This window comes from Eubalaena glacialis, chromosome 4 (genome assembly GCF_028564815.1).
Source record: "Eubalaena glacialis isolate mEubGla1 chromosome 4, mEubGla1.1.hap2.+ XY, whole genome shotgun sequence".
Taxonomy (NCBI): domain Eukaryota; kingdom Metazoa; phylum Chordata; class Mammalia; order Artiodactyla; family Balaenidae; genus Eubalaena; species Eubalaena glacialis.
The window spans coordinates 158,044,904-158,059,679 of NC_083719.1; the positions used below are offsets into that span (position 1 = coordinate 158,044,904).

General features: G+C 50.2%; 1 protein-coding gene and 1 non-coding gene across 4 annotated transcripts in view; both read left to right on the forward strand.

The window, feature by feature from the left end:
• Positions 1-321: 321 nt before the first annotated feature.
• Positions 322-427, forward strand: LOC133091566 (U6 spliceosomal RNA). Its single transcript, XR_009700910.1, has one exon. It is a non-coding gene; the product is annotated as a U6 spliceosomal RNA (small nuclear RNA).
• A 7,325-nt stretch (positions 428-7,752) lies between these two features.
• Positions 7,753-14,776, forward strand: part of NSD1 (nuclear receptor binding SET domain protein 1) — a 137,759-nt gene continuing 130,735 nt past the window's right edge. The window contains exons 1-2 of one of the 3 annotated variants that reach the window (XM_061189980.1): positions 7,753-7,867; positions 8,717-9,660. In XM_061189980.1, the coding sequence (XP_061045963.1) occupies positions 8,734-9,660 (927 nt within the window). In that variant the 5' untranslated portion in view covers positions 7,753-7,867; positions 8,717-8,733. Of the gene's footprint in view, positions 7,868-8,716; positions 9,661-10,205; positions 10,241-14,776 lie in introns of those variants that run through there. The other 2 variants (XM_061189981.1, XM_061189978.1) reach the window with 2 other exon arrangements.

A 14,776-nucleotide genomic window follows, 5' to 3' on the forward strand; every position in this document is an offset into this window, starting at 1 on the left:
TCCATCTGAACTCCTTGCTCTGCCTGAGAAAACACCTCTCTCTAGTTCTTTCAGATGGCTTCCCACTCATGAGAGAAAAGCCACATCTCACCCAGATGAATCTCCCTGAATGGGCACCTCTGGAGAGGAAGGTGCTGGAGAGCCCTCAGAGCTTCCCAAGGACTTACTTCACCCAGTAAACTCAGGGCAAGGCTTTGGCCTTGTCTGTCAGTCCTACAATTAGAACCCAGCAGGGGGATGGTTGTCATGGGGATGTATATTAACATGCTGGTTTTAATTGAGAAGTGGAGTCAAATCTTTTCCGATTGAAAGTCAGTCTGAGTGCTGCTTCAGCAACACATATACTAAAATTGGAACACTACAGAGAAGATTAGCATGGCCTTTGTGCAAGGATGATATGCAAATTCATAAAGCATTCCATATTCTTATATTAAAAAAAAGTCAGTCAGTTGGCTGAGGGATTTGATGATGGGGCCTGGTTTTGGCATTTCAGACACATGAGAGACGTTTTCTATAAATTGATAGAGTTGAATCTACAGCCCCAAGGTTTTGATTAAGATGTATTTAAAGCACACATATAGTACACCAAAAATTATATTATTTGTAATATATGACTTAAAATTAGATACCGACGTTCAAAGATGAGCGGGTATATACATATTCTCTTGAAATTCTTTTCTTATAAATTTGTTTACTTATTTATTTTTGGCTGCGTTGGGTCTCTGTTGCTGCGCGCAGGCTTTCTCTAGTTGCAGCGAGCAGGGGCTACTCTTCGTTGCGGTGCGTGGGCTTCTCGTTCTGGCGTCTTCTCTTGTCGTGGAGCACGGGCTCTAGGCACGCGGGCTTCAGTAGTTGTGGCACGTGGGCTCAGTAGTTGTGGCGCACGGGCTTAGTTGCTCCGTGGCATGTGGGATCTTCCCCGACCAGGGCTTGAACCCGTGTCCCCTGCATTGGCAGGCGGATTCTTAACTACTGTGCCACCAGGGAAGCCCCTCTTGAAATTCTTTAAAGGGGTACTTGATTAAAAAATTCGGAAGACTGGGCAGTCCAGTGGTTAAGACTCTGCACTTCCACTGCAGGGGGCCCAGGTTTGATCCCTGCTTGGGGAACTAAGATCCCTCATGCTGCTCCGCACGGCCAAAAAAAAAAAAAAAATTGGAAGACCATCCACTTTACTAAACCCTTACCCCAGAGTCTCTGCCTTTATATTACCTGACCTCCTTTTAGTATTTATTGAATGACTGCTAGGTATAAACTCTGAGCCACCCCATCACTTGCCAGAGCAGGACCTTTTACAAGCCACTGCTTCTTTCTGAGCCTCTGTTTTCATCTGTAAAATAGGATAATATCCTCTTTTTGCAGGGAGAAGATGGGTGGTTGGGTGTAAAATGGTAACCCTTAGACAGGCAGAAGGTAGAGCCACTCTCCTGGCCACAGGCTGCAGACCTCCCCCTTCCTCTGACTGCATCCCCCCAGAGCCCAGCATTCTTCAACTTCCCCTTCTTCCCCTGGGAATCAGTATGTTCAGAAGTGCTCCTCTGGAGGCTAAGGGTACATCTGAAAAATCAAGTGCCCAGAGAAGGAGAGGTTTGGGGTGGGGAAGGGAGACTGACGTGTTGGGCTGGGAAGCCTGGTGGCATCTGAAGGAGGTGTCTTGTGAGCAGCTGCTCTGTGCAGGCCCTGCCTACATTCACATATTTAATCTGCACAACCACCCCATTTGTGAGGCTCAGGGAGAGGAAAGGACTTGCTGGTAAGTGGCCCGGGCTGCAATTTGAACCGACATCTATCTAACTGCAGATCCTATAGGCTCTCTTACAGTTTCTGAAAGTGTTGTCTGGCACAGAGACTTGTGTGTTCCCCAAACATCCCTGAATCCTTTTAGGGATGGTTTTGCACAATCATTTAGTCCACAATTTGAGCTATAATTCTTCTGTCTTTTGGAGACACAGACTTAGAGAAGAGGGGAGGGGATAGATGAAGCATTAGGAAATGTTTCCCCAGCACTTACTCTGATCCTCACAGTCCTGGGCTTGGTCACTGGAGGTCAGAGAAGCATATGCGCTCTGTCTTGTATACTGGGCTCACCAACTGGGTGGGACCAGAAATGTAAAGCCAATAGTTACTGCAGGGGCTCATTCAGGGAAAAATGACTGCCTGTAAGAGTGGAATCAGTGGAGACTGCCAGGAGGAGGAATCTTCTAAACTGGGCTCTGAAGGATGAGTAGGAGTTTGCATGACAGGGGAAAAAGCAGAGGGACCAGCATGAGTGCAGGCTGGATGGGATGTGGTCTGTCCTGGCACAGTGAGTATACTGGGCAGCCGGGAAAGTGATGAGGGCAGGAGGGCAGGGATTAGTGGCCACTACACACAGGGCTTTCAGAGAAGAATGTTTGAGAGACAGAACAGTTGAAGGTGAAAATTTGAGCCCCTGGGGTGGGGGCTAGGGCTGGGGCTACAGGGTCAGGTTAGCTGACAGAAACCTGGCATTTTGGGTAGGAAGGAAACTACTGGAGGGCTGCATGGTTTCAAATGTGGCCAAACCTTCCTCGATCTTAAGTTCCTGATCCAGTTCTGGGGAAACCACTTGGTGAGAGAGAAAGAAAACAATTCTTGGACCCATCACAGGGATGGTTGTGGTGTTCACCAGCAGCGTTTGGGACTACTCACCAAAGGCCTCCAAACCTGGCTGTTTCATCAGAAAGCAGATGCTGCTCCTGTCCAGTGGGGATGAAGAGCTTGCACTGGGAGTTGGGGTTGGGAGTCTGACTTTGAATAGGTCACGCTTCCTATCTGGAATATGGGGATAACAAGAGTGCCCATCTCAGGATTAAATGAGAGAGTGTCTTACAGAGTAGCTGGCACAGAAGAGAAGCCACACTGTTATTGTAACCTAACAGTCCTAGCATATCCCAAGGCAAGGCCCTTGTGTTTCTAGAGGAGGTATCAATCTCTTCTGGACACTGCTGGCAGAGTGAGCTTTCAACTGCACAAATGAGATTCTTAACCTGCTTCTTAACCTTCCATGGCTCCCTGCTGCCTTCCAGATAAAGCCTGATCTCTTTAACTTGACCAAGAAAGCCCTGCACTGTCAGGCCCCTGTGGCTTTCCCCATCTTCGTCTGAGGCCTCTTATTGCACTCATCACCTCTACTGCTCCCGCCACGCACTACCCTCTGGCCACACTGAACTGTGGTCAATTCCTCCAAAGCCCGGTATTTCTCTGGGCTCTTCTGCTGGAATCTCTAGCTCATCCCCTCCTTTCTAAGCTATTCCTGTGAGCCCTTCTGGACTCCCTCTGGATGTCACTTCTGTGGAAGACCTTCCCTGTCCCTGAGGCCACCCCAGCTCCCCCAGCACCTCTGGCTTCTCTCTCAGTACTCAGCTCTCTACCTTGTTACTTCTTCTCTGCCTTTCCCACAAGGCTCTGAGGGGGAGCTCAATAATTATCTGCTGAATTAATGAATGAAAGGGGGGGCAGTTGTAAGAAAAAAGAAGTACACTGGTGGAATGTCTCGACAGGTATCTCTTTCAGCAGGTTAGGAGTAACAGTAACTTACAGATGAAGAAACTGAGGCTAAGGTAATCTCACTTTGCCTGCCACTCAAATTCCTGAGCACCTGTGGGCAAGACACTGTGCTGGGCCTTCTCACAGACAGTATCTGGAAGGCGTGCTGGCTAAGAGCAAGGGATGTGAGGCTGATCACACCAGGTGATAGGACTCTGAGACCTTGCAGAAGGGCTTAATCTTTTGGACCTCATTTCTTCACAGGGCTGCTAAAGGGTTAAAAGAACTCATGCGTGTCAAGTGCCCAGCATGGTGTCCAGTACACAGCATAGACTCAGAGAGTAGTTATTGATGCTAATCTCTGTCTTAAGGATGGGAGGCACAGGCCCAGAAAAGTTCCCTGTGCTGAGACAAGGAGGGCCGGCCACAGCCCTATCCCTTCTTCCCCCACTTCAGAAGCCAGTGTCCTTGTGAGAATATTGGGTCCTGTGGGTTCCCCCAGCCCAGATCTGGCACACATGAGGTGCTTGGCCAGTGCCTGCTAGATGCGGAGGCTCCAGTGGGGGCTGCTGTGAATGAGACCTCTGCAGCCATATTCCACTCTAAGAGGCAGGAAGGGACCCTTGAGTCATTCCAGGAAAGTCCAAGAGATTTTCTCTGGGATTCCAGTCTTTTCCCCCAAGACCATCAGTAAGCTGTTCATCCCCAGCTGCCTGTCCCCCTTTAGCCCCTACTCCTATTCCGTGGGGCCTGGGAGGTTGGAGAGCAGGGTTCCTCTAGGGCAGGGATGTGTAGAGGTCAGCCCTGGGGGGAACCACTGTCCCGGCCCCTCTCTACACCTTAGCACCTTTATTTAACTGTTTCTTCCTAAGGCCTGGGGCTTCCTAAGGCAGGCATCTCATCCTTTGTTTACCCAGCACCCAGCAATACTGCCTGGAATGCAGGAAATGGTTGCTGAATGAAGCGGTGAAACACATTTCAGCATTCATCAAGTGCTTAGTCTGCATAGGCCCCTAACACTTACTTTCACCTTGCAAGGATCCTCACAGCCACCCTGTGCATTGGAAGCCACAGGTGAGGAAACTGAGGCCTGGGGCTGTTAATCGACAGGCTCAAGGCCATACAGTGGCAGCTCACAGGCCCTCAGGATGGTCGTGGGAAAGTAAAGGGTTGAGAGTAACCTTGAGGAATTGGGGCAACTGGCAGGGGGCAACTGTCAGTCAGAAATGATTGGCTCAAATTATTAGGTGTGAAGAAGGAACCAGTCAGAGCTCCCCCACTGAACTGCCTAGAAGGGATTAGCAGGAGTCACTCCTTAGTAGAACAAAGGGCAGGTCCCTGTAGGGCAGTACCCTGGGGTGTAGACCCAGCTCTTCTCTGGCTGGTCCTAGCACACAGAACACTGCCAACCTGACTTTGCACCTGGGAACAGTCAGGGTACCTCATTCTCTTCAACAGTAGGAGGCCCTCTGGGGTCACAGTGCTCCCCTCATCACTCTGGTTCCAGGGGGCACCTTCCTTCAGAGACAGCCTGCTGCTCTCTTGGCAGGGACTGCATCCCAGCACTTAGGTGTGGTAAGGACCTGTTGTGTATCTCCTTGGCTGGTCTGTGGGCCTTGGAGGGCAGGAGGCTAAGGGTATCCTGAGCTCCAAGCCAACTGGGGCCAGTTTTGGGGTGAAGGTTGGAGAAGGCCGAAGGATGAAATTTAGGGAGCTCCGCGCCAAAGCCAATACCGCGCAGAGCAACGCCAAAAGTGGCCTTTCTCCCAGGTGGGCTCACGGTTAACAGATAGAAGGATGGCGGGTAAACACTCCACTGGGGCAATAATTATGCACATTTACTAAGCCCTGGGAGGAATGGTAGTCACGTGGCTCTCGAGGGCGGCGCCCTCAGCTTTGAGATGGAGTTAACTCTAATCACAGAAGGCTTTCTGGAGGAGGCGGAACTTTTATGGCGGTCGATTGTGGTTTTCTCTGAACAGCGAGGATGAGCTTAGCACTCTAGGGACCAGATAGGTCCCGAGGTGAGCTTTTTGTCGGGGAGCAAGCCCGGGGCGGGGGTCGGAGTTGGATCGGGTTAGGGGAAGGGCCTGGGGGGGTCGGCGTCGCGGGGTCAGGTTGTTTGGGTTCCCCCGCTTGCCTTCACGTTGTCTTTGGTGACTGGACGCGCTGCAGCCGCGCTAGGCCGGTGCTGCGGGACCCCAGGCACTGGGCGCAGGCCTCGAGGTGCCAGGCGCCCGAGAGCAGAGCGCCCCAGGCCAGGGATTAGGCCAGCAGGCTTGGCGGGGCCAGCCCGGCGATCCGCCCTCCCAGCGCTGTTCCGCCGGGGTCCCGATGCCCAGCCCGCAGGGGTGAGGCGCGCGCTCTCCGGGGAGCAGGGTTGCTGAGCAGGCGGCCTGCGCCGGGCGGAGGTGGCACGAGAGGGCCATCTGCCTGGGTGCAGAGAACTGCAGCATCCGCGGTGCGAAGCGCGACCCCTCCGGGCCCCCAGCTCGTGTCCACTGCCCCGCGCGCACTCACCTACTGACGCCCGCCCGCGACCCCGGCCCAAGTCCCGGTGCCAGGCCCAGACCCGGACTAGGCGCGGGAGGCGGTGCAGGGATTGATTAGTGGACCCCTCCCCCAGCACTCCCCTCGCCCCGCCCGAGGCTGCGAGGACCCCTGGGCCCGGGGGTGGTGAGGGAGCTTCGTCCCCGCGGTGCCCGGGCTGGGGACTCGATCTCACTGGGCGGGGGCCGCACCGCGGCAGGCCGAGGTGCGGGCGCGCTGTCAGACTGCTGCCCGGCTCGGGTGCGGGGGGGGTGGGCTCAGCGCGGGGGTCGCCCGGCCTCATCCCCCCTGCCGAGGCCACGGCTGGGCGGGCAGTGCCCGGGCCGGTAACCCGACCCGACCCAGCTCCCGGGAGCCGCTCACCCCGCACGGCCGGGCAGGGGGAGGGAGAGGAATGGGGGGGAGGGGGAAGGGAAGGGGTGGTGGGTGAGGGGCTGTGGGGACCGCAGGGCCGAGTCCCCGGCCTGTCTGCGCTGCTCTAGGGTGGCTGCCTTTGGTGCCTGGACGAGCCAGCCCCCTGCCTCGCGGGCGTCGGGCCTGCGGCAGGAGGGAGCCCTGGGGCTGTGCAGGCTTGGCTCGGGGAGGCAGACCCGAGCTGCTGCCTCCATTTTGTTTCCTGCTCAGCTTGGTCTGTAGTGGTGGTGGTGTGGGCTTGGGGTGCGGCCGGGCAGGGGGTTCACCTGCGGCCGCGCCTGCTCGGGGTTTGAGGCCTCGAAGACCCCAGCCCCAGCCCCCAGGTGAGCCCCGCGGTAGGAGGGGGGTTGCCTTGGCCTCGGGCCGAGCGGAGCGGGCTGAGGGCAGGTGCCCAGTGGATGGGGAACCAGGGCTGTAACCTAAGATGGAGGCCGGGACTGACGCGGGCCCGAGCGGGGCTGGCGGGGCGGTCGGACAGGCCTCAGCCCGGCCAGGTGCCGCCGGGGCTGGGGCTCGAGACCGGTAGGGTGCTGGAACCGTGTGCAGCCCGGGGCCGGCGCAGCTCCCTGAGGTAGGTGAGGGGATCGGAGTGCCACCCACGACGCCCGCAGGCCCCGACACTCCGGGGAGGCGCGCGAGGCCCCTGGGGAGCCCGCCTCAGGCCCCGCCCGGGCAGCCGGGCCGGCCCGTAGGCCCGGGCCGCGAGCTGGCGCGCAGGGGGAGGGGAGGGGGCGGCAGCGGCGGCTCCGCTGATTGGGCGGCGCGCTCGCGAGCCCGACTTCACCCGCCCTGAACCCCGAAGAGTGAGGCAAAGGAGCGCGCGCCGTGGGGGAAGGGGTGCGCGCGCACTCGGGGCCCCAGTCGCACGCGGGCCGGCGCGAAGCGCTCGGTCGCTCGCGCCGCCGCGGGGGCGCGCGCGGTGGGGGTGTGAGGAGGAGGAGGCGGCGGCGGAATAGGCCGGGGCAGGTCGCACTCGCTGCCTTCTCCCCTGAAGAGAGACGCGGGGGGAGGGGGGTGCGGCGAGCGGCTCCGCGCTCTCCCCACCGCTCCGCTCGCGCCCCAGTGTAATGAGGGTCACCCCCTCCCCCCAGCCGGCCCGGGAGGGGGCGCGGGGCACGGTAACTAGTGCGCTGGGGTGGGCGGCGGGCAGGCGCGAGCGGAGGGGGGAGGCGGCCGGGCGGGGAAGATGGTGGTGGCCGTGAGGTGAGGGGCGCGGGGGAGGGCCGGGCGCGGCACAGGGTTGGTGGCCGGCGGCGTTGCAGCCGCAGGCCCCCTCCCCCTCCATCACTACCAGCCGGGCTCAGGCCTAGCCGGCCGGGCCGCCGCGAACTTCCTCCCCGCGCGGCCAGTGCCCCGCCGGCCTTTCGCGCGCACCTCGGCCGCCGCCTCCCTTCAGGTAGCCGGCTGGGGGGCACGGGGCCGGCTGCCCTCCTGCAGCAAACTTTGCTTGGTGCTGAATATTGATGAGTGAGATCGGCTCGGCCAGGAGGTGCTGCCGGCGCTGCGGGAAGGAGCGCGGCCCGGGCAGGCGGCGGCGGCGTCGGCAGCAGCCATGTTTGTCAAGCTGTAGCAGCTGCTGCTGCCCTGACTCGGCTTCACTGGCTGCCTCCGTTTCTCCCCCTGCCGCGTTCCAGCCTCTGGGCCCTGCAGCCGTGGACCGAGCAGGCCTGCAGTCAGAAAGGCGAGCTTCGGGGTGCACCCGCTTCGGCCGACTCGCCTGCGGCCAGAGCACGGCCGCTGCAAAGGCTCCGGCGCCGGCTGGGGCGCAGGGTGCAGCGCTATTGTGACCGCTGCGCCCGAGCGAGCCAGAAAGGATGGGGGGGATAACCTTTTTGTGCAGCGTCCCGGAGCCCCCTTCGAACCCTACAGCCCCCTCCCTTCGGGAGATCCGGCCACAGGACCCTCAGCGGGGGAAGGGAAGGACTATTGCTGTTTGAGATTTGGAAATTTCTACTGCCAAAGGGATTTTAATTTTAGATCAGCCCAACTGTCCACCAGTCTGCAGTGCAGAAAAAAGGGACGGCTGTTTCCATGTGGCAAGATCTGCCCATCTCCGGGAAGATGGAGTTTGTGGAGTCTCTCCGAGGCCATTTTTCCATCGTCAGCTGGGGAACTTTTTCCGCCCATGGAAGTGCAGTAGAACTAGGCTTCGAGGCCACTAGGCCTTGAGAAGTGGCTGCCATTTTGAAGATAAGAGTCAAATGGCCTATTAACTCAGATTAATTGCTGTGTTTTTGGATTCCAGGTTGATGCTGGCCCAGGATGGATCAGACCTGTGAACTACCTAGAAGAAATTGTCTGCTGCCCTTTTCCAATCCAGTGAATTTAGATGCCCCTGAAGACAAGGACAGCCCTTTCGGTAATGGTCAATCCAATTTTTCTGAGCCACTTAATGGGTGTACTATGCAGTTATCGACTGCCAGTGGAACATCCCAAAATGCTTATGGACAAGATTCTCCATCTTGTTACATTCCACTGCGGAGACTACAGGATTTGGCCTCCATGATCAATGTAGAGTATTTAAATGGGTCTGCTGATGGATCAGAATCCTTTCAAGACCCTGAAAAAAGTGATTCAAGAGCTCAGTCGCCAATTGTTTGCACTTCCTTGAGTCCTGGTGGTCCAACAGCACTTGCTATGAAACAGGAACCCTCTTGTAATAACTCCCCTGAACTCCAGGTAAAAGTAACAAAGACTATCAAGAATGGCTTTCTGCACTTTGAGAATTTTACTTGTGTGGACGATGCAGATGTAGATTCTGAAATGGACCCAGAACAGCCAGTCACAGAGGATGAGAGTATAGAGGAGATCTTTGAGGAAACTCAAACCAATGCCACCTGCAATTATGAGCCTAAATCAGAGAATGGTGTAGACGTGGCCATGGGAAATGAACAAGACAGCACACCAGACAGTAGACACGGTGCAGTCAAATCGCCATTCTTGCCATTAGCTCCTCAAACTGAAACACAGAAAAATAAGCAAAGAAATGAAGTGGACGGCAGCAATGAAAAAGCAGCCCTTCTCCCAGCCCCCCTTTCACTAGGAGATACAACCATTACCATAGAAGAGCAATTAAACTCAATAAATTTATCTTTTCAGGATGATCCAGACTCCAGTACCAGTACATTAGGAAACATGCTAGAATTACCTGGAACTTCATCATCATCTACTTCACAGGAATTGCCATTTGTAAGCAGTTTTTGGTACAACTTAAATATATACATAAATGTATATATACAGGCAACTTAAAGGGAAACTATAAAAACCAATTATAACTAATTGGTTTTTTGTTGTTTATCAGTTCACAGATGAAAGCCTATTGCTAATGATAAGCTCTTTGGGGAAATTTTACTTTGATTTAAAAAATCTTCCTCTATTATATGAGTTTGGTTCTTTTTTGATTTTTCCCAGTTAACTCTACATTGAGGACTGGCTAAGAGTTAAACTTAAAGGGCATTTGATTGCGTTCAGATTTAAATGTTCAAGATGGAGGTATACATTTGTTTAGCTTTTTCTTTTTTAAGTGAGCTTGGCTTTGGCTTGCTGGTATCATGAGTACAGGTGAACCAGTTAATTACCTGGAGTCCTGTTTCTGCGTAAGGCATGGCTTATATTTTTAGTTGATGGGGTGACTTTTGCTGCAGGTTGAAGTGCATTTGGGGTAAACATTCAGAGTAGCTAAGATGAGAAGGCCTTCTTGGACATCAGTCAGAATTTAAATTGGGCTGATTTTCCTGAACTACCTGTTGTGCAGCATCCTATGCTTCAGGTAACTGCCACCATTAAAACTTTTCCTAGTTTTAAATTTTGAAGTGTATATAAATGTGTGGTATGGGTGTATGTGTATAGAAATGGAAAAAAATGTAATTTGAGTTACTCAATAGTGCTACATACTATTGTTAGATTGTGGTAAATGATAAAGTTTTTTTAAAAGTTTGATCTTAGGCAGAATTTTTTGACTGTTCCTAGTTAGCTAAATGATCAGTTGACTTCTCTTAGCCTCAGTTTAATCACCTTTAAAATGTGATTGTTTTAACTTGATTGTTAAAAGATTCCTTTCAGCTTTAAATATTTGATTCTGATTTGGTTTTTGTCCAGACACATTGTCATGGTCACCTGTAATGTCACCAAAGAGGATCCCATTTCCTCCCAACATACCGCTGAAATACTATGTAAAGATTTAATCAGAGAAAATTTTATGGTGTGTGATGATAGTTATGAGTGCATTAAACATTCATATTACTGTATAGCCCTGCTGTTCTTTAAAGTTAGAGTGAGAATGTGGGTGTGTCACTTTTGTTTCTGTTGATTCATATCTTAAATATGCTTTAGTACTCCTTGATTTCTTAGCTTGCAGTTGCAGATTTAAAAAATTTGTTTTGGTAGTAATCTAGAGTCTGTATTGTCTGAGGTATTTTTCAGGGTGGATAGGCTGTATTGGCAGCCTATTGGCAGCTCAGACAAATCCTTCTTCGTGGGTTCACATTGAAATTTATTTTACATGTATATAGTTTTGTCTTTTTAACTACATAAAAACTTAGATCTGAAGGTGGAGATACATGTTTCTTTAGAAGCATACAAATATAAATGTAAATCTATGTGCTTCTTATCAAAGACATGTCAGTGGAGTATTGGTTCTATTAAAAACAATTGAAAATACTGGAGCCTATAGAAAGTATGTTATGCATCTAAAATGAGAGTTAACAAACTTGTATAAATGTAGAAAAACTTTTTTCAGGTAGAAAATCTAAATTGCTCCAAGATTATGGACTTGAAGAAGCAAGTATCTTTATTCTTTTTTTTTTTGGCCCCCCACACCCGGCTGTGCTGCTCGTGGCTTGCAAGAGCTTAGTTCCCGGACCAGGGACTGAACCCGGGCCACGGCAGTGAAAGCGCCAAGTCCTAACCACTGGACCGCCAGGGAATTCCCATCTTTATTCTTTCATTCTGGTTGTAGATGAAATCTATTGCTTTGATTTTCGCCTTTGATGTGTGTGTGTATATATATATTTTTTGCCTTTGATATTTTTTAACTGAGGATTTAAAGTGAAGTCAATCTCAAAATGCAAATGTAGTTGAACAATAAGCCTGGGAAAGGTGTAATTAAAAATAATTCTATATAGCCACATACTATTGATGTTTTGAGACTATTCACAGTTGATTGGTTGATGCAGCCGGTATAGAGTGCTTACTCTGTATTAGATCCTGTGCTCAGGGCTAGAAATTAGAATATCTTTTGCAAATGCTATTTGTCTTTTTTTCTGTCTGTAATATTGTGATAGAATGAGATTCTCCTGGCGAGATTAAGAGTAGTTATTAGGGTTTTAAGCCCTCTGTCTGGAATTAGGGAAAGACACATAATTCAGCATCATATTGCCAGTTGTTTTGTACAACTAGCTATCAGCAGACTTTTTGCCTCCTGTCATAAATGAGCAGCCTCTTCAGTTTACCCTCATGTTCTTCAGTTTTTTCTGTGTACAGTGATGTGAAATGGTTGTTATTACAGTTAATAATCCTGACCTGGTGCTTTTATATTTAATTGGGTTGATACTGTCTAATTTCTGCCAATGTACATATACAATGTACAGTGCTTTGTACATTGTAGATACTTGAAAAAAATCTTCAAGGAAGGTTGGTCCCCAGAGCTCCAAGTTAAAGCAGTCAATAACTTACAGTTTATTAAGTGCTTTGGTCTGTATTATCTTATTGGGTCTTCATAGCCTTGTAGTAAAAACAGATGTCATAGAAGACATAGATCAACCTTCAAGGCGCTTGACGTTATTTGAGACAAGACTGAAACCCTTGAAACCGTAGAATTATCTGAGTACTCTTGGTTTTCTTTAGTGACTTTTGAAGGTCTCTGACACTCTTGCCTGGGCCTGAAGTAACTCCTGGTTTTCTCACTAGGCTGATTGCAGCAGTTGTTTATTTGCTACTCTTCCTCACTTAGATATTTTATGGAGATAAATATAAATAGAGTTAATTTATGCTATGGTGGTATTCATGAATTTGGGGATCCTCAAAGTTCTTAGGATGTAGCCAGCCTCCAGGATGGTCTGACATACTTTTATATTAGTGATCCTCTTTATCTAAAGAAGACTGCTAAAAATGAATACACTTAAAATGAGGACTAAAATTTCATAAGTAAATAAGGAGAAAAAGGTTTATTTAGGATTTTATATTGAAAAGTAAGATTAAGAATTATAAAAGTAAGTTTTATTTATTTATTTTTGAAAAGACACTTCTATTTTTTTAAATTTTATTTTTTATTTATTTATTTTTGGCTGCCTTGGGTCTTTGTTGCTGCGCGCGGGCTTTCTCTGGTTGCGGCGCGCGGGCTTTCTCTAGTTGCGGCGAGCGGGGGCTGCTCTTCTTGTGGTGTGCGGGCTTCTTATTGCGGTGGCTTCTCTTGTTGCGGAGCACGGGCTCTAGGCGCGTGGGCTTCAGTAGTTGTGGCATGTGGGCTCAGTAGTTGTGGCTCGCGGGCTCTAGAGCGCAGGCTCAGTAGTTGTGGCGCACGGGCTTAGTTGCTCCGCAGCATGTGGGATCTTCCTGGACCAGGGCTCGAACCCGTGTCCCCTGCATTGGCAGGCGGATTCCCAACCACTGCGCCACCAGGGAAGTCCCTAAAAGTAAGTTTTAAACCTTTATCAAAATTTTGATTATGGGACTTCCCTGGTGGTCCAGTGGCTAAGACTCCGTGCTCCCAATGCAGGGGGCCTGGGTTCGATCCCTGACTAGATCCCACATGCTGCAACTAAGAGTCCGCACATGGCAACGAAGATCCCACATGCTGCAACTAAGACCTGGTGCAGCCAAATAAATAAATATTAAAAAAAATTTTTTTTATTATGATGGCAACTATTTGTTATAATAAGGCAAGAATCAAATAGATTTTTAAAAATTTTGTCCAGCAAAATTGTACCATAGGAGATGGCATACTTTATTTTGCTTCATTTTCTCATTATGATCATAAGGAGGATAAATTTTTGTAAAATATTTAAGGACTTAATCAGTCTTACTGAGGTTTTCGTTTTAAAAATATCCACTATGGAAAATTTCAGGTATATACTGAAGAAGAGAAAATAGTTGAATTTCCATGTACTCCTCACCTAGCTTCAAGAATTACTGATATTGGGACTTCCCTGGTGGATCAGTGGTTAAGACTCCACGCTTCTGCTGCAGGCGGTACAGGTTCGATCCCTGGTTGGGGAAGTTACACATCCCGTGAGGTGCAGCTACCCCCCCCCCCCGCTGCAATAAAAAAGAATCACTGATATTTCGCCAGTCTTGTTTTATCCTCTCTCCACTGTGTCATTCACTAACATTTCTTAACCCTTTGATGTTCATATCACTCTTTGAAGCTCCTGTCTTGTATCCTTGTCAGTTGTCACTTGTTTACTGGTTGACCTAGATCAACTTTTCCTTGCCTGTAATTGGGGTGATTCTTCTTTATTATTTACATTGACTTTAAGGAACACAGCATCTTTTTGCCAGATTTGTTTGCAGTTTTACCTTGTAATTGATTTGCAATGTAATACTAGTTAGTGCTTCATTAGGTAATGACAGACACTGTATTGTACATGGGATGGATGTTTGAATAGAGTCTTTTTCTTGGCCACTTAAAAATAGATATCTTGGGACTTCCCTGGCGGTCCAGTGGTTAAGAATCCAAGCTTCCACTGCAGGGGGCATGGGTTCGATCACTGGTTGGGGAACTAAGATCCCGCATGCTGCGTGGTGCGGCCAAAAAAAAAAAAGATATCTTGGTGTTGTAACAATATCTCCCGGTACAATCTTGGAGATCCAGAAAATACTCACAAACCACTCCCTGTACTAAGTTCTGTGCTATGGATGTTTACGTGGTTAAGGAGATCAATGGAGAGATGAATGAAACTTAGAGCTTCAAGGAAGAAGTGGGATTTGAATTGGTCTTGACTGGGTTAGGTTTGGTTAGGTTTAGAAGGGTACTTTGGATAAAGAGAACTAAATGAACATAGTATTTTCAGAAGGTTGGGTAGGATGGGTGTCCTCAGGTAATAAGGCCTAGAAATCCAGACTGTGGCATTTGGTATTGATGTGATAGGAACTGGGATCCAGTGAGGAATTTCAGCTGAGAGGTGATTCGATGAAATCTGTGTTTGGAAAACTTTGGCTGGGAGAGAGTAGAGGCAATGTTAGGATGTAGGAGTCTGTTGCAGTAGTAATTAAAAATTAGAATTGATCAGAGTCAGTAGTAGAAAGAAAGGGGGTAAATCCAAAAGATTATTTCAGAGGAGGGAAAATTGGCAGCCCTTTTAGGGTT